The following is a 23649-nucleotide window of genomic DNA, read 5'->3' on the forward strand; positions in this document are numbered from 1 at the left end:
TTCCATGATTCCTCAGTAGGTGAGCACATAACTTCGGTGGATATTAACTATGCATAGCACAACTTGCTGTCAGGAAGACTGTGTCACAGCATTTAGCAGACTGAAGATGTAAAATAAGCCCAGCAGCAGACCATAAACCACATACTGAAGGAGCCAGATTACAGTTTTTAGCTGCAAATCCATTGCAGACCTTTGGTAAATGTGGGAAAATGCAATTCTAACTGCAACTCTAACATCCTTGTCAGCATACTCACTGCTACATAATAGCTTCATAAATACAAAGAGCAGAAAGCTAAAGAGATGACATTCTTAAAAAAAAGTGTACCTTAGGGTTGCAAGTACTGTTGGCATAGGGGCAGCTAATATTTGGAGACCTCACTTTGTAGACAGCTTCACCTGAGGATGCCAGATAACTGATTTAACAGTGATAGTTAAAGATACATGTGCTGAGACAACAAGCTGCTTAGAAAACTAATGAAACTGAAAAATCCATTTCATATCATCTGAATGCAAAAGAGTTTCACAAAGACATTTAAACACGTTCAAGACTTCTTAAAATGAACCTTTCCAGCTCTGAGCTATGAGAAACATCTAAATATGTCACTCTTTCCATTCTTCCTGTTGTTTCTTGAAATCACTTTAAAGGATACACAGCAGTAACTGCCCAGTAAGAGATGCAAACAGTCAGCAGGAGAAAGGTAATGACTGGAAAGAATAGTGTGGACATGATGTCACCGATTGCTCTGAAACAAAAGAGAAACCATATGGTCAGGAGAGCAACTATCATCATTCAATGTTTTTTTTTTTCAACTACAAATTTTGACATACATTTACAAATCTGACTTTGTGATACATCTGTGCTGTTTACTATTCATACTTGCTGGCCTCTCTGAGCAGGGTGATAGCCACTCGCACTCTTTTCCTTAAGAAGATCAATGTCAAAAAGATGGAAACTTCTGTCACTCCCAGAGACACCACTGGCAAACACAAAAATGACAGTTATGCCCTTTATATTTTAAGAGCCAATGTAGGTGCATTGTTACATTTGTTACATTTTTTGCTTTTTCTCTAAATCATCCAAATATTACTGTTTTGAAACTCATTATAGGAAATGGAATGACAAACATTCCCTGTCTATTTCAGCATTTTTGTTTTGACAGTCTTAAAAGGGAGCACCACATAAATGAGGTATTTCTATGTGTTATATCCATAGCCTAGAAAAGTTTGCAAAATTTTCTGAATATGAGCTACTCTACATCAGGATGCTGTTTGTTGACTTTAGCTCAGCATTCAACACAATCTCTCCCATGAAGCTGGATTGGAAAACATAACACTCATGCAGACCTCAGAGAGTTAGGATTGGCAGTCTCACCTGCTTTACATTAGTGCTCAACACTGAAGCCCCCCCGGAGCTGTGTGCCCCTCCTGTTCACACTGATTGTATTACAAACAACAATGAGAGTTCATACTGAGAGGAAATCAACAACCTTGTAGAGTGTGCACAGACCTACCACTCAAAGTCAATAAAACCAAGAAGCTGATTGTTGATTTTAGAAAGAAGGAGGCAAAGACACACACCCCTGTCTGCACCACCCAGGTTAAAAATGTACAGAAAAGGCTCTACTTCCTACTGAAACTTAGGAAGGCTAAATTCCAGAGCAAGATTCTGGCTAACTTCCTGTTTTAGACCATGGAAATAACATATAGGAATTATAAAATAGCCATAGCTCCCCTCAAGTAGGTACTATCCAACACCTGGTTTGAATTGTAAATGCATAGAAGGGTAAGTAACATTAGTAGGACTGTTAGAAATGCAGTACTTAACAAAATGTGCACTGTCCATCACAGAGAGAGCACATACAATCAGTATGTTGCTCTTAACTTGACTTTTAAGCTAAAAATTTACAAGCCCTTTCAGAGATCCTCACTGGCACTTAATATCCAGAAATTCAATTTTTACTCTAATGATTTCCTGTGACCTCTCAACAGCAGGCAGACTTACATAGTATGATCCATGTCTGTGTGAGCTGAAGGTAGACCTGAAGGTCCGTCTGCAGGCCAACTTCCACAATGGCAACATCAGAGCCTGGTCTGTGCCTCAGCTGAGACAGTTCCATGGAACAGTACCACATACCTGCACATGCATACAGACATAGAGTGTTGTCAGAAAGTTTTCACAACTTATTTAATTGTTTCTTTGATCAATTCATGACATAAGATGAGTTCCAATGTTGTCCTTTTCACGCCAGATCTCTGCTTTTACTGGCACAGGGCCCGACTGATCACATAATCTCAATACATTAGAATGATACAATTCTAGTAGAAACAATGTAAAGTCCTGATGACATACCATATGCCAACAGCAGTACGATAGTGATGATGGTAGTCCACAGCAGCAACCCAGCTGTAAACCTTAGCAGCAGGATGAAGACCAGACTAACAGCCAAGGATATCAGCAGACCTCTGTCACACATGCACAGATAAAGGTTAAAAACTGAGTGTCCAAAAAAGCTTTTGTATGTCATTGTAACTTGAACATCAGCATTATGATGTTATACTTTTTTAGCTTATGAAACTTTCAATTGCCTCCACATGCTACATCATCTTATGGTGTGTTCAAACAGAAAGCCATGATTGTTGTTACAGAGATGGAGCAATCACAAAGAGAGAGGGCTCAGAGATTCTTGAGCAAAGCCATAGGACTACATGGTAAGTTCTGAAAATATGTATTTTTGACTTGTGTAAGCTATTTTGTTGAGCAACTATATAAGTTGTAATGTAAGTTGGTCTTTTATTGTGGAATATAAACAACAAAAGTGAAGTCCTAATACGCTGCCATTACAGTGTAAAAACATACACACTTGCCTGTTTACGCTGATCAGAGCACTAAGCCTCCATGTTTTCAGTATTCACATCACTTTATTAAAGCTATTGGTTGTACTTTACTGCAAACCAAGTAGGCAATTAGCTGTCTTCCTCAGTTAGTTAGCACAAACATTAGCACAGCTACAAATATTAACCAAATGCAAATTGGCATTAAAAGCTCTATCGGCCATGTATGCATGAATAACATAAAGTAAAAATTTGCTTCCCTTTCGATTGGAACACACCATCATTCAGTTTTCTTGTCACAGTGAGGAATGACAAAAAAAAAATTGTGTTCATACGTACATAAGATTGTTTGATTTATATTTTAAACACTAACATAGTTTCACTTGGATTTAGAAATGCTGAAACTTTATTAAAATAAAACATTTACCTGGAACAAACCCCATTTGGATACTATGTATGGTCAATACAATGCCTTTATATTTTGCACTGATCTCTCTATGATTTAGTTTTTATTTGTTATCTACTGTTTACATCATAGCAGAGCTATAGAACCTACTGATGCAAACCACACATTCATGTTGTTGTTTGGAATTGAAACGTCAGTTGATTGGCTGCACAGTAAACTGACACAATAGACAAAGACATAAGCAGAGAGTGTTATCAGTACCAGTAATGATGGTGTTATGAGTATAAATCTTGATTAAGCTCTGACAAGTGAGTGTTGAAAACTAAATGTCTTAAGTGTAGATGCTGTGGTTTTTCTGTGTGTGTTACACATGCATAGTTACATGAGTATCCATGCCCATGACTTGGCATAATCCTCCACTATCTTTATGCCCAGATCCTTAGTGTCCACTAGTCCTGTTATACCCCTGCAAAGAGAAGAAAGAGAAAATTAGAGGAATGGGAAGTTTTTAGAATCCATGTACATCAGCTAGATGCAAAAACTTGGATATAAACATGCATTCCAGGTCTTCATGAACTACTTTTTACCAACATATCTGGCACCTTGTACAATTAAGTTTTAATCATGACAAATCTAAGAGGCTGTTTTCATGTGGTATTTATGTGTTTTGGTGATCAGAACACAAGTGGACAGCTGAAAGATATTGCAGATTCACATCTGTGCCTGTCATGCGTCTAAACCTGACCACTTCAGATTTCATTACTGCATATGTAACTTACACTTGAATGTCAAAGGCTCTGCGCACAATTATCCACATTCTCCAGTCATTCTTACTAGTCACTTTAGTAGTGTTGTCCGTACTGCTGGAGATATCATTGTAAGCAGAATCCAACACATCTGCTTCCACACGGCGATCTGATGCATTTTAAATAAATAAGTAAAAAAAGTGAAAGTGTGGTGTCACCAAAAAAAACCACCATGTCCTGCACTGAAGACATAGTCCTTGTTGGGGAGTCAGGCCCATTAATGAACTTATTTAAGTCAAAATGCACATAACAGATGTTTCATGCCTTTCTCCCTCAATTATCTTACAACATTCGATGACTGATAACAACTCTTGCATTGCTCTTACATCCTTGAATCTGCTTACATTGATCATTCGCAGGTCTTCATCAACAAAGGTTGGAGTTCTACTATTTAGTAGAAAACATGACACTTGGCATCCAGCTAACCCAGTTATTTCAGTGCCTTCTTCAGCTGTTTTGCCCGACACACATCCAGCATTGATCAATCTACTTTTTACATCAATTAGACTGACTCAGCCAATGTAATCACACTTGGGACTTCATGTTTGTCCCACAGAACGCAAGCTATGTCTTTACTACCAGTGAACTTTTATTCAAGGGCAAGGGGATTTGTCTTTCTTTCCAACTTTCTTCACTGTAACTTGAAATGTATTTGCTTTTCTGCTTTCTCCTCCTTGATGCCTTCCTGCTCCCTTTTTCAAATTCATCTAGTTCTGCCTCTGTCATCTTCCCTTCACAATGAACTGTACTTGGTCTCAAAATTGGACAAGATCAGGTGGCAACAGAAAGGGGATGTTGACAAAAAGCTGCGGTAAAGTTGGACAGTTTCCAGCAGCCTTCAGTCTGTACAGGATGTCACAGAAACACACATTCTGTTACAAGTGATTTCAGTTTATTAGAATGTTGTCAGAACCAAATGCAAGTTTGTCTGTGTTGCGTAATTGAAGCTTCTTACTGATGACAGAGCCAGTGTCTTTCATTTTGAACCTCACTGTTCATTTATTGGAGTAAACACATTGCTTCACTGAGCACACTTTCAGTATTTTCAGAATAAGAGCATTTCCTGTCTAGTAAATATTTAATGCCAAGTAATTGTAGAAGCAAATCAATTAACATTTAATGTAAATAATGTATAATCTCTGTTTTAGTTACCACAATATGAAATTATTCATTTGTTTATGGTATTGTATGGTGAATGGAGTGAGGATGCAAGCTGAGGTTTGTAGAACATTTCTCTTTGTGTTGTCTTTGTTCTTTATGATATCCATTAATCCCTTTAGATTGAACACAAGTAATCCTTGTCTAATCTCCATTCTAATCCCAGCACCTTCACCATATTTTCAGAGGTGTCTGGTGCTTGTGCATGCTCTGCTCCATTTTTTGTCCACCTGACTCTCAGATATGATGAATTTGTAACCCACTTGCATAGGTTCATGACAGCATATGATAGAATCTCCCTAGCTGTTGTGGTAACTGAAAAGGCTTCTTCTACATCATATGAACTGGAGATGAAATCATCCACGTAGAGAGAGTCTCTTAAAGTCTCTACTACCTTTGGATGCTCTGTTTCATACTGCTTGATATGTTCTCTAATTGTTGCAGCTAATATGAATGGGCAGGGTGACACCCCAAACACTACCCTGTTCATTCTCATGATGCACAACTCATCTTTACAGTCTTTTGCTGGAGGTCTATGCAGCCACAGGAAACTCAGAGCATCCTTGTCTTTTTCTGCTATTGCTATCGGAAGGAAGGCTTTGGTGATATCTGCAGTGAATGCTATCTGATGGAGTCTGACTTCGATTAGCACATCTAAGAGATTTGGATTCAGATTTGGACCAGTAATGTAAACAGTCATTTAAGGATGGGCAACCCTCCCTGCGTGATGATGCATCAAACACCACTCTCAATTTAGTTGTTACCTTAAAACAGCGTGATTTGGACTGTTATATTTCACAGACTCTGATTTTTCTTCCGTTGAAGTGTTTTCTGGCACATGCTCACAGATCCCCTGCTGCAGGTAATCCTGAATGACATCATTGTACCTGATGTACAAGGTTGGATCATTTTTCAGTCTCTTTTTCAGGCTTTAAAAATTCTTTTTTGTAACTCTGATGTCGTCTGGGAGATCTGGTTTGACATGGCAAATCAACCTGGTAGCAGCCTTCCTTGCGTGTCAGAGTTTTTTTAAAGTTCTGAAGAGCATCTTTTTCCTCTGGGCTCTGGGTTTTCTCATGAACAACGCCCAGTGACTCAACCTCCCAAAAGGTGTGCAGCTGGTTGGAGATTTGGGTGTCCTCCTTTAAACCAATGTGCATACAAGTGGCTTTGGTTACACTGGAGGTAGTAACTGGCCATTGTAATGTCCATCCAAAGCTGCTTTCTATTGCTACAAGCGATTCTGTAATTTTCAGGATCTTGCCAGAAACTACTTGCCAGTAATAGTCTGCTCCGATCAACAACAACAGCTCTGGATCATCATGGCCCTGGCCAAGAAAATCTGCATGCTGCAGACCCTTTCTTTTTAGTTTGTCCTGAATGGGTTCACCTGGTACTTTAACCACAGCTGTGCACACCTGAGGTGTCTCCACTATTTTGATTTCAACTCTTTGATCTGGATTGTAGATTGTAGGGGTTGTAGACTCGTGTGGAGTTTCAGTGTTTCTTATCCTATTATGGATAGTTTTAAGGCTTTAACTACATTCACATGAATGAAGCTTCTCTGGCTGCCTCTATCCAACAAACAGCGTATGATTTTTCTCCCAGTTGGACTCTCTATCTGTGCCTTGACAGTCATTGACATCTGTGCCGTAACAGCATTGTGTTCTGGACATTAGCTGTCAGTTTTACTGTGGACAGTGCAGCATCTGTACTGCTACAGTCAATATCTGGCTTAGCTTCACTTTGATCAAAGACTGACTGGTGATGTCTGTGATTACAAAGGCCAAATGAAACACCTTTAATATCACAGAATTTCGCTATGTGCTTTGAGCCAAGGCAGACAAAACATTGTCCTAGTTTACTCAGTTTCTCCTTGCAAGCAGTCACTGATATGTCTGGACAGTTCTGGCTTGTGGTTAGCACTGCTACTATATACACAAGTTTGGGAAGCATTGCTTGCTGTGTGTACTGGGCTGCTGAGGGCACATTCAATTTCTTTGCTTTGTTTTCACAGAGGAGTGCTGGTTTGCTGTTGAATCTGTTATTGGGTGGAAGCTCCCATTGTTTGTTACCTGGCCTTGTAAGCTGAAGAGCTCTTTCTCTGCTTTGGACTTCATTTTGAAGAAACTGAATGAGCTCATGCACCTTCCATTCCCCGCTTGGGTCTGCCTTGCGTGTGTCTTCTGCTATGAGCTGCAGTAGAACTGGACATAGCAGAGTCCACTGTTCACACTGAGAGATTGCAGTCAGCGGACCTGTATCTCACATTCATCACACAGATGTCTCAGGGCACCAACATCTGATGATTTCTTTACAGGGACCAAGTTCAGTAACTTTGATATATGTGCACTGTTTCTGTTATAATTCTACAGCTGCATCATAATTTTCATCAGTCATGGTAAGTCCTGCTGCAACTCTAGCTCCTGCTCCAGTCAGGTAGGTAGTGAACTTCTCTCTTTTGCACAGTGCATCATTGTTATGAACAGCTTATTTCTCTGTCATATTTTTCTATCAGTAGCTTGGGAAGTTTAACAGTCTGTTTTTCAGGTGATCTTATTGAACTTAAACTTGCATTGCTCACCTGAACACTCTTAGACTTTCTGAATGAGCCTCTTGGCAAGTGCCTTCCATTTGAGAATGCGGTCCTGATTGTCCTGAACGATTGCAATTTCCTCCTCAAGATCATCCCGCTGTGTTTCATCCTCAATGCCTTTGTCTAAGTATGTTAAACTTTCTCACAGTCTGGTTCATTCTGGCTCAGCAAATACCTTTCTTAACTGAACACAGATATCTCGTGTCGACCTCGACTTCATAACATCAAGCTAGCAGTAAGGTCAATAACACAACTTCCTGGCATTTCAAAATAAAAGTAACATAATGTAACAAATTATCCCTTTTGTTATGTTCAAGAAAACAGTTCACAACATCCTGCAGTATCACACTGTTAATTATGCTATAATAATTAAAACAGTTAGATACTGCAGTAGCATATTTAAATGCTTTCACAGCAATCTGTAATTTCTGCTCATGGTTCAATCTCCATTTTACATAGCTTTCTTATCTAAATCAGCATTATATATCAATTTGGTGCTGTAAATGTAGGGCTCTACAGTGCGAGCAATTAACTTGTAGTTGCACCAAAAGATTGAAATGTGCAAACTGGAAAAATTATTTAGGAACACAGCGTGCCAGTAACAGAACGCCTTTTTGTTAAAAGGGCTCTTAATTTGAAATGACAGATACAGGAAGTGGCGACAGCCTGTTTATCACACAGTCACAGACTGCAGACTTTTGCTTGTTAAACTGTTGGTAACTATAGAATATCAACCCTCAAGATCACTGCGCTCTGAAAACGCAGGGTTACTTGTGGTTCCCAAAGTCTCCAAAAGTAGGATGGGAGCAAAAGCCTGCAGCTACCACACTCCTCTTTAACGGAACCATCTTCCAGTTTTGGTCAGGGAGGCAGACACCATTTCCACATTTAAGGGTAGACTTAAGACCTTCCTTTTTGATAAAACTTATAATTAGAGCTGGCTCAGGTTGCCTGGACCAGCTGACATAGTTTTAATCTGCAGGGGGACTTTCTAGGATACACTGAGCTCCTTTTTCCTTCTCTTGCTCCCTCCATCTGAAAACGCTCATGTCTGTTTACTGCATTATGATAATTCCATTGCCTCTCCGAAGCAGTCCTGCTCCCTTGTTTCCTAGTTTTCCTGAATCTTGGCAGCAATCTTGGCTGTGCCTAATCGTGATGATAGCTGTGCCAGCTGTGACCCTGCCTTTGGTCATTCTGGTGCTGTGGCTGCACTGATACTTGTACCCCTGGTTCATCCTGATCATGGTCTTGGTTTTGCCATTGCTGTGGTCCTGTCTGAAGCTACGCCTGTGTTGTGAGTTCTGGTTGCACTGATGCCGTGATCGTGCTAGATGCAACTTTCTACTGCCATTATTATGAGCCGTGCCTCCACTATCAATATACGCATGAGACTCTTATCAACACCAACAATATTATCATAGAGTGCATTTAGTAATTTTACACCTGTCGTTATTGTAATATGACATGCGTTTGTTTTCATTATTGCTGTTAATCTCTCTCCCTCTCTCTTCCCCTCTCTCTTTCTCTTTCCTTTTTGTCATAATTGAAATTCATAGTTATTTACGACATCTACTGCACATCTGTCCGTCCTGGAAGAGGGATCCCTCATCATCCTCTACCACTCTTCCTAAGGTTTCTTCCTTTTTTTCCCCCACATTACAGGGGTTGTTTTTCGGTAGTTTTTCCTTGTGATGTAAGGGGTCTAAGGGCAGAGGGATGTCGTATGCTGTACAGACCTCCGAGGCAAACCGTGTTTTGTGATAGTGGGCTTTAAAAATAAAATTCACTTGACTTGACTTGAGTAGTTATTGTTGTGGATAAAAATTAAGCCCATTAATTATATTATGCCCTTTCTATACTATCACTTTACTGTTGTATGTAATCTCAGTACTTATTGTTTTGTAGTTATGTGGCTTGTAACATAGCAGTTAAAAACCCTCTTCTTGCCAAGGGACTGCAGATGTAAATTAGCTTAAAGCTAACTCTGGTACAATGCATCAAATGGCAACATTTATGTTCAATCTTGTTTATGGTCCTTTTTCAAATAATATAAAATGAAATAAGAATTCTTCCACTTGTAGCTGAAAACCCCAGTGTTAGCGAACATGGGTGATAACCAGCTGCATAATACCGTTTGTCAGGGATCTTTTAGTGAAGGAGGTAACTGAAAGAGAGACAGAGAAAATGGATAGTGATATCGAGGTGTGCTACTGTTCAAATTTCTGCAATTTTTTCCCCTCTCACCCCACACAAACTCTTTAATAATGAATTTAAATAAAGCTCACATCATACTGCTGACAAACATTGTAATGCAAGCATTGTTTGAGTAATATAATGTCTTAGTGCTCACCTCAAACCCACATCTTATGTGACCGCTGCCTGTCTGCCTCTTTTGCCTCTTCCCAGGTCATGTCTTATAAAAACACACACATACCTATATATGCATGTGGAGAGCCTTCGACTTTTGTTTCTTTTGTGGTAGCCACAATGTTTAGTATATGAATGCTGCATATGTCAGGCCAAGTGGTTTAAATACAGACAAGTATAAGCTTGAACCTGTCAGTAGATAAAAATTGCCCTCCTTTTACATTGTAGAGAATGGAGGATTCATGGCCTATAGCTTTAAAAAAGAAAAAAAAAGTTTTTAACAGGCTACTGAAAATGTTTGGGTCAATGTTTTTCTTGTCTCAAAATAGGGCCAAATTGAATTTGGAAGTGGATAACCCTGCCATGAGCTATCATTGCTATGCAGGTGATGTTCAATTATCTATCTATTAGGTCAGAAGACAGGCTTTATAAATTAAATTGAATTTAATTGAATTAAATTTTATTTATTCTGTCCACTTGTGATCAGATCACCTAAGACATATGTCAATACCAGATCTAAACAGGCTCAGTTTGTTTAAATTTATAATGCCAACATCTTGAAACATCCTGCCAATCAAAATGAGACCTTTTTTGCTGACAAGACTTGCATATGTTAAAATTAAAATATAAACTTGTAGAGATATTCCACACCTATAAAACATGTAAAACAAAGTCACCCATGTGGTCTTCTGGGTTTGAAGGAAATAGATATGTTGCTTTGGTTTGGGCAAGTCAAAACAGGAAAAGGACATAAATGTATATATTACGTAATAGAAGTTACAGTACTTGGCTGCATGCTGGAGTTCAGTAACACTGTGTGCCATTTCCAGAGCATCCTTAAAGCTGGTTCTGTTAGCTACAGTCACGGTCCCATTCAAAGTGATAAAGTCTGGTAGACATCTGTGGAGAACTGACACACACACACACACACACACACACACACACACACACACTCCTATAATATTCAATATTGACTACTACCTCCTCTGAAACAACTAACCAGCAGTGTACTCTTCCATCACGTAAATAAAACCTTATTGATATGTTAGAGCTGGCTGCTAGTTAGTTAGCTAGTTAGTTGAATGACTGTGGCCTAAAAACACTGTGTACTTTTTTTAAGTGATGAGTTATATTTCCTACTTTTAAATTTAAAAATTGGCATTTGGAATTTAACTTTTCAGTAGATTGAATGTTAGAGATGTGCCTCATCCTTACATGGTCTACTTGGTACAATCATGGAGGGGCAGTCCTCATCTCGTAGAACCTGAGAGACTGGCTGGAAGACACAGGAGAGACAGGAGGGTAAGATACTATACTAGAATAAGTGTTCTAGTAACAAACAAAACCAAAAGTGCTGGACGAAGAGAGGGAGGAGAGCCGGAGTCACACATATGCAACATACAAGACGGCATGGGTGCTTGCTGTTACAAACTAAACAAACCTAAACAACACTGTCTTCACAAACAGAGCAATATTATTATAATATTTATAAACTTTATTCATTAATCAGAGTATTCTGTTCACTCAATATCAGCAGCATAAGATGCATGGAAACAGCTGTGAACGGTTTGTAGCGCATTCCTTCCCTCATAACTCTGTCTTGTACCTTTAGGCAGGTTTCTACAATGTGGGAAAATTAAGAATTAGGGTCAAATATTTTCTTAAGAACCACAAAGATCAAGCAGGCTAAATGACATCTGTATATCTGTACCTCCATCCTGTTTCAGTACTGCAGACAATGCTGCAGCAACTCTCTGGAGTGTCAATAATCAACACAGACACAGCAGAAATCAACAATAAAAATTCCCTCCTTCTTTCATGCTTATTTGTCCAAAACAGCCCATAAAACATCACCAGAGCCCTTGGCCTCCTCTCCCTTGGCCTCCTCTCCCTTGCTTGTGTCTTCACTCCGCGTATCTTGAGCAGTTCTATGTCCTTTTGGAATCACTGCACCGGGGTCTCCATACTGTTGATAGGCTGAAATGACTTTGCCTGCTTCGTGTCCAACTGGTTGGCTGGGTTGAGGAAATTCAACAAACTTTATTGTCGTCTTGCGTTTTTACCAGTTTCCCCTGTGCCAGTGAAAGCAGGCCAATTTGATTAAAATCGCAGTTTCAAATCACATCAGCTCACAAGAGGTGCACAAAATTCCCCAACTCTGTGTGCTGTGTGACCTGAAGTGCCGTCATTTCTTCTCTCTCTGTCTCTCTCGAAATCCAATTTAAAATGCATCTAAAAAAGGCCAACATGGGATTTTTGTGCAACTTCAGTGAGAAATAAACAACAAGACAGGTAACAATAAACAAAAATGTATTTACATATTTTCATAGTGACGCACGAGGTGACAGATCCAATTAAACAGTATCAGTATTGAGATATATTGGGCAGGTATTGTATCAAAGTCATAATTTTGATATCATAACAACACTGGTTGCAGGAGAATAAAGTGAATGAGATGCAACAGGAAATCTTCACAGAGACATGGATAACCCCTAACATCCCAGTTCAAACAGGTGCATGAGATGATGCAAATTCAAAATATGCATTGCAGGAATTGAATGATGCCATCAGCAGCAACATGCCCAAGCAACTGCATGTAATTTTCATAGTAGCTGCTGATTTTACTCAACTTATCCATCAACTCATAGTCTCATAGTCTTCCTCACCTTTTAAACATTTTCAAGGACTTTGGCCAGATTTCAGGATACAAAATCAATTGGGAAAAATCTGCAGTTACTACCTCTGAACTCTTCCACTGGGCAGGTTCTTACCGCTGTAGCCACATTAAACATACCAGTTGTACAAACATTTAAATATCTAGGAGTCTTAATTTTTCCTACAGGCTCAGCCACAGTGACTAACAATTATAAGAAAGCACTTGCTGATGTGGAAACTAGCCTTCAAAAGTGGAGCTCCTCATCTTTGTCTTTTCATTCCCGCATTTCAGTGATTAAAATGAATATTCTCTCCCGAATAAATTTTGTTAGTTCCATGCTTCCTCTGGCACCTCCCAAAGGTTACTGGAAGAAAATTCACTCACTACTCTCTAAATTCATTTGGGCTGGTAAAAGACTCAGAATTAAATTATCTGTCCTTAAGAGACCAAAGAAATATGGTGGTTTAGGACTCTCAAACTTTCAACTATATCATTGGTCCTTTGTGTTGCACCCTCTCTCCACCTGGTTTGACACAGCATCTTGTGTATCTTGGCGCCCCATTGAGGAAAATATTGTCCAGCCCCACCATTTACAAGATCTTATTTATTCCAATATTTCTATTAAACAATCTAAGCTGAAGTTTGGGGCTATCATCGCTGAGCTAATTTCCACCTGGAGTGCTGCTGAAAAATTAAGTAAAGTTTCTTCCAATTGGTATCTCCAGTCACCCATATTTTTTAACTCCCGTCTCCAGCTGGGAGGGCGCCCTATATATTTTTCTAGTTGGGCAAATAATGGTGTATTTACATTATCTGATATTTTTGGGGCTGAAGGTCTCCGCTCATTCTTAGACATTCAGAAACTCTTTAATTTACCTGGTTCCTCCTTTTTCTTTTATCTTCAGTTGCGTACGGCAATGCGCACTTGTGGGGTGCCTTGGGATGGCTCACTAGGTTTACACCCTTTTCATACGGCTCTGACTGGGAGTAAGGCTTTGGTCTCTACTGTTTATGCCATTTTGATGCAGGCACCAAACAAACCACTCTCTCTTGACAGAGTTTGGAAGTAGGACCTCCCATCTATCAACAATAATATGGACTGGCACTTGATCTGGCAAAACCTGTCCTTTTCTTCCAGAAACCCCAACCACCGAATTATTCATTATAATTTCATCCACAGGTCATATCTCACTCCACGCAGCTTGTTCAAATTTAAAGCTTTGCCCTCTCCTAACTGCACTTTATGTTCGCAAAAAAGCTTAGGCACCTTTCTCCATATGGTTTGGGAGTGCCCAGGAGTTGTGGTTTTCTGGAAGAATGTTTGTAGTGTGCTGTCCACAATATTGCCTAAGCAAATTCCTTACTCACCCACCATCTTATTACTCAATGACCTTTCTGGTTTGAACCTATCCGCTAAACTTAAGCGCCTTTTTCTGGCTGGTCTCACTGCTGCTAAAAGGATGATAGCATGTCGATGGAAACCCCCTCATGTGTTATCCATAAACAAATGGCTGTTAGATTTTATTGATATAGCCATTATGGAACGCTGGGCAGCTAATTTGCACTTAGCGAAACCCAAAAACGTTTCATGTTGGGATGATGCAATCTCCACTCTAAAATCCTTACTGTAGCCATCTTTTGCTCTTACTTTGGGTCCTGTGGGTGGGTGGGAGGGTGGGAGGGGAGATGTGGCATTCTTTATATTTACCTTCTCATACACTCAATACTGTAGATATGGTTGGTTGATAGTATTGCCATTGTTTGGTATTTATTTAGTTATTCATTTTCTGTTGGATGGGCTACGCTACCATTATATTTCCTTTGTTACTGTTGCTACTATAGTCTAATTCTTGCTTGCCACATCTGTTTGTTTGTTTAGTTTTAAACTAAATGGAAAAACCAATAAAAAATTGATCACAAAAAACTTATCCATCAACTCCAAATATGTAGCAGGATCAAGGACAGATTGTGTAAAATTGACTCATAAATCGATCTTCTACCTTCTATTACTGTTTTTTTTCACAGACTACAGTGTACCAAACCACAGAAAGTACAAGTAACTTCTGACTAAGATTGTTCAACAGTGATGTTGCATGTATAAAATGCTGCCAGTATAGGTACCTTGTCAGGGTTGTTGAAGCCAGGCTTACAGAACTGTCTGTAGTATTCCCAGTAACTCTTACTGAGTTTGTGTTGTAGCTGCATCTCAGTGTAGGTTGCAAACTTGTCAGGGCACTTTGCGACACACATCTGGAAGAAAATTGACACAGATAGCACATTTATTTACTATTGCTATGGTCATAGAGATCACACCTTTGTCAGCTTCCGCTGGTATCCAGGTGCTTTCAGTAACTGGATAAACTGATGCATATCTTCTACAGCAGATATGCATCTGTAATTGTTAATGGAGTACCTGAGTTGTGGGGCACTGTAGGTTGATGAGTACAGCCGGGTTGGCACAATTTAAGATGTTGAAGAAGAACAGGATGGGTTTCTTCCTACAAATAAGTGTTCATATTGAATCACACACACAATACACTGACATACAGATACAAAGTAGTTATGATGATGTATGTGGTGATAGAAGAGTGTGGGTAAGGTGTGTGTTTGTGTATGTAATGATGTTGGTATGTGATGCTTTGGTATGTGTCTGAGTTATTGATTTAAGAGAGGCCTGGGATGTGTGGCAGAGAAAGAAAGAGAGAGAGAGAGAGAGAGAGAAAGAGACAGTATTGATATTATAGTAAAAAATATAAATGATGCATCACCCAAGCAGATCACAGCTGGAGAGGGTCAGTAAAGGATCACGCCCCCTCCCACCCTCCACTTTTTAAGAAGTTCATTTGTTTGATTTTTCATTTATTAGTTTGTGTGTTATTATTAAAAACTGTAGTTAAGTTCATATTTTTGATTTCAGAGACTTCTCTTCAGCCACTCCTATGCCAGAGGAGGGTGCTGACTCGCTGCAGTTGCTTTGTCCTACTTTGGACCACTCTGAGATCACTTTAGAGAGTCTGTCCACTGAGGACTAACACTATTGTGTTTTCTTTGATTGTAAATACATTTGATGGGCTTTATTAATCAATTGTTATTTTCCTTCCTTTAAAGAGGGTGGGACAGACCCCATCCATCCCTACCTGAGCCCTAGTCATGCCACAGGAGGGCAGGGCTGTGAGCGACCACCACCTCAGCCGCCACCATGTAGGATGTATTCGGTGTTATGCTTTTTAAATAAAGAGCTGTGCCTGTCAGAATCATGTCTGACTAATAATTACAAAATAGAAAGAAAATAATTGTTTCAACCATCTGCAAACAAGTCTTGGGCTGCCAGGTCATATATATCTATATTGTTTTTTAATGATGAATGGTTGTCTTCAAGACAACCATCTATATAAAGTGCCGTTGTTAGCCACTAACAATGGCTGCTGCTACGCAGGCTAACAACAGCAGCGCCCGCAGCTAATCAGGCATTCAGCAGCAACCCACCCGTTGACACCCACCTTTTTGTGTGGATGCTCTGACAGTGTCAGAGTGTCTTTCAAGGCATGTATACTTGATCCATGCACTCCATGCACCATGTTGATCAAACAATAGGCATAAAGTTGACACCCTCTTGGCACATAGGCCAGCCCCCCTCATTTGCATAACAAGTAAATGTTTGATGAAATAAATGGAGGGGGAGGCAAATAGGGAAAATAATACATAAATAAATGAAGAAATAATTACACAAATAAATAAATAAATGTAAAAATGAATAAATAAATATGTAAAATGGGAAATTAAATAAATAAGGGAGTTTATATGCAAAGTGGAAAATAGTGCACATTAGGGATCGACCAATAACCGACTTGGCCGATAATATCGTCCGATAGTCGGCATTTTTGCGATCATCGGCATCGGCCGTTTTTTTCACCGATAACTGATAAAATTAATTAATGTATTTTAAAATGCGCTCCTTCGGCTCTGATGCCTGAAGTCACCACTCTCTTGGTTGTGTAACAATGTCCCGCCCACATCCCTCACTGATTGGCTACTTGGCACAAGTGAGCCAGTGACAGCCAATCAATCAACACTGAAGCCTCTACATGCAGTGCCACAGACACAGAGGAGAAACAGAGGACTGCTTCGGTGGCTGATCCAGCAGAAAAGGTAAGGCAGTGTCAGTCGAAGTTTCAAAGCCCTTTAGGATGATTTTAAAAATACCACAACCTTGATCAATATTAGTGATAACATGCAGGCCCAGAGTCGACATTTCACCAACCTACTTGTCTAGTCACATCAAGCATACGACTTTGCAAGATAGGACTAGCATCACTCACGACAAAAAAAAAAAAAAAAAAAGATGTGAGTGATGATGACCTGAAGTCCCTTGCTTAATTAAATAAAAATATGACATAGGTAGGCTGTAGCAAGTATAAGGGAGGAAAACCTGCAGTTTGGCTGTTTGGCTGTTTGAGCAGTTTGAGATTAAACTTTTCACAACTTCAACATGGGGTAGGCTATTTAATGATGGCTCACCGTTACATTATCATTGACACGACCAGCCGCCTTAGAGCTGGGGCCAGACGCACAATAATAATAGGAGACACTTATGGTTATCATTACTTTGTGGGAATAATTAATCTCCTAACGTGTCTCAGCCCGTGGGGCGGCTCCTGGTTTGTCAATTAACAACACCCGAGGCGATTATAGCCTATAAGTTTAACACCACACGCTAACGTGTCCTTGTTTGTTTACAGTCGCCTCTCCCTCAGCGCTCATGCTGTCACTACACAATGATCACACAGAATAGATGTTAAATATTCGTCTTTTTGCCGGTCACTCGTAAAGTCCAGGGAAATGATGGGCCATTTCAATGAGTCAAGCAGAGAGCACACGTCGAGTTTTTTCAATCAATAAATTTACCGTCGCGTCTAGAACCCACATGTGTAAAGTAGCCTTTATTGTTTGCATTTACAATTGCCAATTGCCTTATTCTTATGTAATATGACATACACTTCTAAGCACAATAGTGTACATTTAATGTTCTGAGATTCTGAATATGAATTCATTTCTATAAATAAATAAATATAATAATAAATAAGGAACTATCAGTGAAAAACTCTGGTGAGCACTGAAAGTTGTGTCTTTATTTACTCATGCTGTTTTATGTAAAATTTTAATCTGAAAAGTAACTATTATATCTATAAAATGAATGTAGTGATCCAAGGTTCTGGCTGCCCTCTTTATTGTTTGGTCTTAATCAGGCTGGATCAGATGTATCCTACCTGAGAGGGAGAGCACTTAAGACATCATTAATTAAATGTTATTAATGTAGGCTATCATTAAGAATATTATGTAGTGTAGTGGAAGTTTAACAGACAGTTTTGCTCTAATAAATGAATATATTTTCTCTTTTTTTAATTCTCACTCTTTTTTTTGTCTCTCTTTCTCTAAATCCTCATTGCAGATGGATGGATAAAAGAAGCGGGTGAAAAGTACAGTATGGCAGTATTTCACACAGCCAGCCCCAGCTACTAGAAGGCCCCTGCACTTTTTGTTTTAATAGGCATTTTAATTAAGATTATGTGTTCATGTTATTATGTTAATTATGTGTTCATGTTATATTACCAAAAGGTAAGGCCATTTTTTTCAGTGTAAACAAACAGTATACTGTATTCATTCTAATTCCAGGTGTGTTTCTGTAAATTTTGACACCAAAATTTTCATTTTTACTGCAAATAAATATCGGTTATACATATCGGCTATCGGTTTCGCTTGGTTATTAATAATCGGTATCGGTATCGGCCCTGAAAAATCCATATCGGTCGATCCCTAGTGCACATGGTGGGATTGCACTGCATGTGGTCATGTGTAGACATCAACAGCACATAGCAACCAACGCCGGAACATCAACAGACTCAAGTGACCCTGTCTGTGTGCATATTATGTGGACGCAACAGCGTATGATTACACTGGGACCATTTCCCTCCGGCTGCATTCTGAGCTGACACCATTCAGTGGCGTGTCATGCGCACACAAAAAGTGCCTTTTCATGATGCACACTTATGCCAAAAGCACTGTAAAAGCAGTGCTATTTTATCAATTGGGAATGAGATCATGCTAAAGTTTGTGTAACCCTATCACACAATTATTGTTACCATAGCTACAGCTTTCCTGTTTACCCTGACACCCAGCATACCCAGAAGTAACACGAGGCAGCCCAACACAGACAATAGGTTCATCACTTTTATTTATTTTTAAATAAATAAAAGCCTGCACCTGGATCATGGATTGTGGTTGCGTTGATGCCATGGTCCTGTCAGACACCTAATACTACTATTACTATTTGTAATAATACTTCCACTATTATTACAAACACATGATTTATTATTGTCACTTACTTACATTATAACATATGCATGTAACATACAAACTATCATAAACTTAATTCATTAATATTCATATTTATATTGCTATTGTGATATGTTATGTTGTTATGTTGCTGTGCATCTCTCCCTCTCCCTCTCTCTCTCTTTCTCTCTCTCTCTCTCTCTTTCTTTCCTATGTATCATTTTGTCATACATTACAATATTTTTATGATGTTTATCTGTTCAAGACATCGCATACATGTACATGCATACATCGCATCCTGGAAGAAGGATCCTTCCTCAGTTGCTCCTTCTGAGTTTTCTACGTTTTATTCCCTGTTAAAGGGTTTTTGGGGGGATTTTTTCCTTATCCACTGTGAGGGTTTAAGGACAGAGGGATATCATATGTTGTAAAGCTCTCTGAGGCAACTTGTGATTTGTGATAATGGGCTTTATAAATAAAATTGACTTCGCTTTACTTTTTACAAAGAACAAATATGAAGCACCATGTCAAGTAGGCCTTACCCAAAAACTGGGTCCCAGGCAGTGAAATTCTCTTAAATTTCTTTTATATTTTCTCTTAATTTTCTGTCAAGGTTAAATAAAATAAATCAACTCCAGATGCACCTCATGTTCTGAGCTATCCAAATCTGCATTATGCAGGTTTGCTCAGTGATGCATCCCACTTGATCATGTCACCTACTAGAGCAGGTAACACCCCCTAAACACCAGATAAGGGAGGGCCTTGTGCTGTATGCAATTATTCTGGCACATAGCCAAGAATTGGAGAGATGACACAAAAAAGGCTGTAAGAAGAAAAAGAAAAAGAACTTCAGTTGCAGTGAAATCAAAAAACTGTTAAATAAACTTAATTCCAATCTGGGATTGAACCAGGGACCCTCTTGCCCAGCTTGTTACTGTGGGGCAACAGTGCAAACCACAACACCACCATGCTGCCTTAAATAAATTTAGAAAAGAGTGAAGAAGAGTGTCAGCGGCAGTGTCATAGAAAGTATTCAGATCCTTTTCTTTAGTGAAAGAACTAATGCTGCATTGTAAAAACACTTTTCATAGGGTACAGGGATTCCAGGGTTATCAATGTCAAATTTAAGACTTTTATTAGACCATTTAAAAACCACCTAAGAAACCACTAAGTCTATGAATGAATAAACGTACTTAGTTACACCCCACCACTGGTCAGCAGAGGGACACACAGTCACTTAAATGAAATGACCCTAAAAAAATGTTCTCTTAACTTAGAGTAGAGTAAAAATAAGAAAACATGGGTAAATCCTAAAAAAAAAACCAATTGTAACTAACAAAACAAAAACAAACCGTGGACACAAACAAAAAAGAGACAATCTGTTCTTATATGGCCTCTTGCATGGGACCCCTTTTTTGTCAGGAATCTGCACTCTAATGTGTACAAAAAACATACAAAAATAGTCATTGGCAATGAAAAATCTTGGATCCAAGTCTCCCTTCAACAAAGCCCATTAAACATGTATAAAAGTATCCACTCAAGTTACAAAAAATAAAGAAATCCAAGACAAAGTGGTGCAAGTAAAACTTGAAACATAGAGATAAAATATAAAATACAGAAAACAGAATATTAAATCTTGTTAATGTGTGGCAGACAGATGTACAGTCATTTGTAATGTATGAACATATTGAAAACTGTAGGGTGTGGATGGAACTGGTGAGTATAGTGTAATGGTAGTCACTTACGCATTGGAAGTCCCCTTCTGACCACAGAACTGGCCATAGCTATCTGTTGGATGGAGCACCTTACTGGGATCCCCATGTAACCAAGCTGGACAGACAGACAGACGGATCGATGGACAGACAAGACAAATCATTAAACAGAGAAACAGGAAGTAGATAGACTGCATCATATAAGCAATTACTTTGGCTTTAGACTTCCACAGGTCTGCCCAGATCCCTTTCCTTTGTAGAGCATCCAGGGCCATTAATTCTTCAAAGAAATTCAGCTTTTAAATCTGGCAACGAAACTGCCCTCAGGTCTGCAACAGCCAATCTGAAAAAGGCCATCCGATTGGCAAAAAGAGCCCACAGACAAAAAAAGTCCAGAGCCACTTTTAAGACCAAAAGGGAATTCAATCTGTTACAGATTACAGGTCTGCTCTCCAGCTCTGTGATGATAGCACCAACCTTCTGAACCGTCTAAACAACTACTTCGGCAGGTTTGAGGCACTTAACAACACACCACCAGTGAAAGCCACTCCACATCATGACGACCAGGTGCTACATCTCGACCCAGCTGAAGTCAAACGAACCCTAAGGAAGATCAAAAGAACACCCATGTACTGATGCTGTTTTCCAGATTTTAGATTGGCATTCATTACCATAATCCCCCAGCATCTGATTAACAAACCGGGCAAACTTGTAATACACGCTTTCTCTCAGAAAGGCCTCAGTTTGTACGAGTAGGCAATGACACATCATCCACCATCTCACTGAGCACCGGATCTCTGCAGGGTTGTGTCCTGAGCCCCTTACTGTTCATCCTGATGACTCACGACTGTTGTGAAAAGCAGAACACAAACTACACCATAAAGTACACGGATGACACAACAGTGGTGGGCCTGATCCAGAAATACCAGGAGAATGCTTACAGAGAGGAGGTGAAGCTTTTTGCAGACTGGTGCAGGAATAACAACCTTGTTCTGAATGTCGACAAAACAGGGGAGATGGTGAATGTCTCCAGAAGGAAACATCCCATGCATACCCCGATCTCCATCAACAAGATTGCTGTGGAGACTGTACAGAGCACTAAGTTCCTAGGGGTTCACACACACCTCCTCTATGGTGAAAAAAGGTCTCACCAGCGACTGAAGAGGGCTCACCTCAATACATCCATCCTCACCACATTCTACAGGGGCAAAGGAGAGTATGTTGACCAGCAGCATCTTTCTCTAGTATGAGAAATCTAACACCTCAGACAGAGAGGCTCTGAGGAGAGAGGTGAGGACAGCAGAGAAGATTGTTGGGATCACACTGCCACCTATTGAGGACCTGACCCAAAAACGCCTCCTGGCTAAAGCAACCAGTACCCTCAAAGACTCCACTCACCCCTGTCACAGATTGTTCTCCTTCTTGCCTTCAGGCAAGAGATACAGCAGCCTGCATAGCAGCATTGTCAGGTTCATTAAAAGCTTCAACCTGGCTGCTATCAGAGGGCCTCACAAAATAACACACCACTGATTTTGTCTTGTCATTTCTCTTAGCCATAACTTGGCAGCTGCTATGTGAATATTATTATTTATCTTGTATTACTATTTATCTACCCATTTCATGTTCAGGAACTATTTATTTATTTTTAATTACGTTTTTTATACAGATTTTTTCATAAAGGCCTTTTATCTCTGTATACACTGTTTCTTTGCCTGAATACTGGTAGATGGTGGTGTGGAAGGTGTGGAAGGACTGCTTGGTGTGAGAAGGTAAGGGAAATCTGGAGAGAAGTACTGCTTAGATGGTTAGATCCGAAATGTAATGAGGTTTCTTGTATAATCAGATGTAGTGAAGCTGTGTCTTGATTGATCCTGACTCTGATGTTTGCTCTTTAGGCCCCTGCTGAAAAGGTAGGCCATATATATAACTGCTTTATTACAACACCGATAGTCATTTCTATTCAGTCACACATGAGGCTGATCATTCCTGAGCATTACAGAATTAAAATTTTCCCTGAAACATTTGATATAAATCATTTCCAGTGCAAAAAAGAAACCATGATCACATTCTGGGTTATTAAATAATTTGTTTACTATCGGAATAGCAATAGAGACGGATGCAAATAATGACTAAGTCATAAAAACATATTCTGTTACTTCTGGAAGGTGTTTGTTACACAATTTGCACAAACTCTGCTGCTCTGCCACTGATTACTGTATCTTAATCATATATTGTATAAAGCCTATACTACATTCTGCATGTGCAGATACAGACTCAATTAGAAGTTTCTACAGCTGTTAAAAAAGCCGACAGACCGCTGATCCAGCTGTGATCAGCTGCTGCCATTATCAGAAACAGACGTCGCTTGACGTGACACTCAAGCGACGACGAAAAAAAGGATGTCTTATTTGTCTAAAGACATCTTTCTCTCCTGCCATCTTATCCTCGCATCTCTCCCTCGCATCTAATGAGGGCGGATCTAAGATATGAGGAAGAGACATAAGTGAACAAAGTGTGGATGCGTGATAAGCAAATGAGATGAACCACAGACTGTATATAAAGATGGACGACATGACAGCGCCCCCAAAGTGAGGCTATTCAATCTGGATCGCCCCATGGTGTCTGACTGAAGCACAGGTCATAAGGCCTGCCTCTCCATGTCAGTGTATGGACATAGGCTAAACTAAAAACTCAAAGTACACACCAAATAAACTTTTTCCAAAGATGGTCTCTGTGACTGAAGGTAGTTCTCATCACCCTGATGTGAAGTGTTTGTTTTT

At 39.5% G+C, this 23649-nt stretch overlaps 1 protein-coding gene across 5 annotated transcripts in view; it reads right to left on the reverse strand.

Annotated features, from left to right (window-relative positions):
* LOC121951860 (choline transporter-like protein 5-A) overlaps window positions 1-23649 on the reverse strand; it is a 153892-nt gene that overhangs the window by 102496 nt on the left and 27747 nt on the right. For all 5 annotated transcript variants that reach the window (XR_015778096.1, XR_015778097.1, XM_088085039.1 and 2 more), the window contains exons 4-14: window positions 20903-20987; window positions 15238-15322; window positions 14946-15074; window positions 11384-11444; window positions 10955-11078; window positions 3621-3704; window positions 2351-2463; window positions 2003-2134; window positions 878-977; window positions 651-743; window positions 326-413 (exon numbers count right to left, since the gene is read on the reverse strand). Coding sequence is in view for 3 of the 5 variants with exons in the window: in XM_088085039.1 (XP_087941165.1) it covers window positions 326-413; window positions 651-743; window positions 878-977; window positions 2003-2134; window positions 2351-2463; window positions 3621-3704; window positions 10955-11078; window positions 11384-11444; window positions 14946-15074; window positions 15238-15322; window positions 20903-20987 (1094 nt within the window). In the remaining 2 variants the exon portion in view is untranslated. The remainder of the gene's footprint in view (window positions 1-325; window positions 414-650; window positions 744-877; window positions 978-2002; window positions 2135-2350; window positions 2464-3620; window positions 3705-10954; window positions 11079-11383; window positions 11445-14945; window positions 15075-15237; window positions 15323-20902; window positions 20988-23649) is intronic.

The sequence above is a fragment of the Plectropomus leopardus genome, chromosome 12, assembly GCF_026936395.1.
Source record: "Plectropomus leopardus strain MGB_pleo_1.0 chromosome 12, ASM2693639v1, whole genome shotgun sequence".
NCBI lineage: Eukaryota > Metazoa > Chordata > Actinopteri > Perciformes > Serranidae > Plectropomus > Plectropomus leopardus.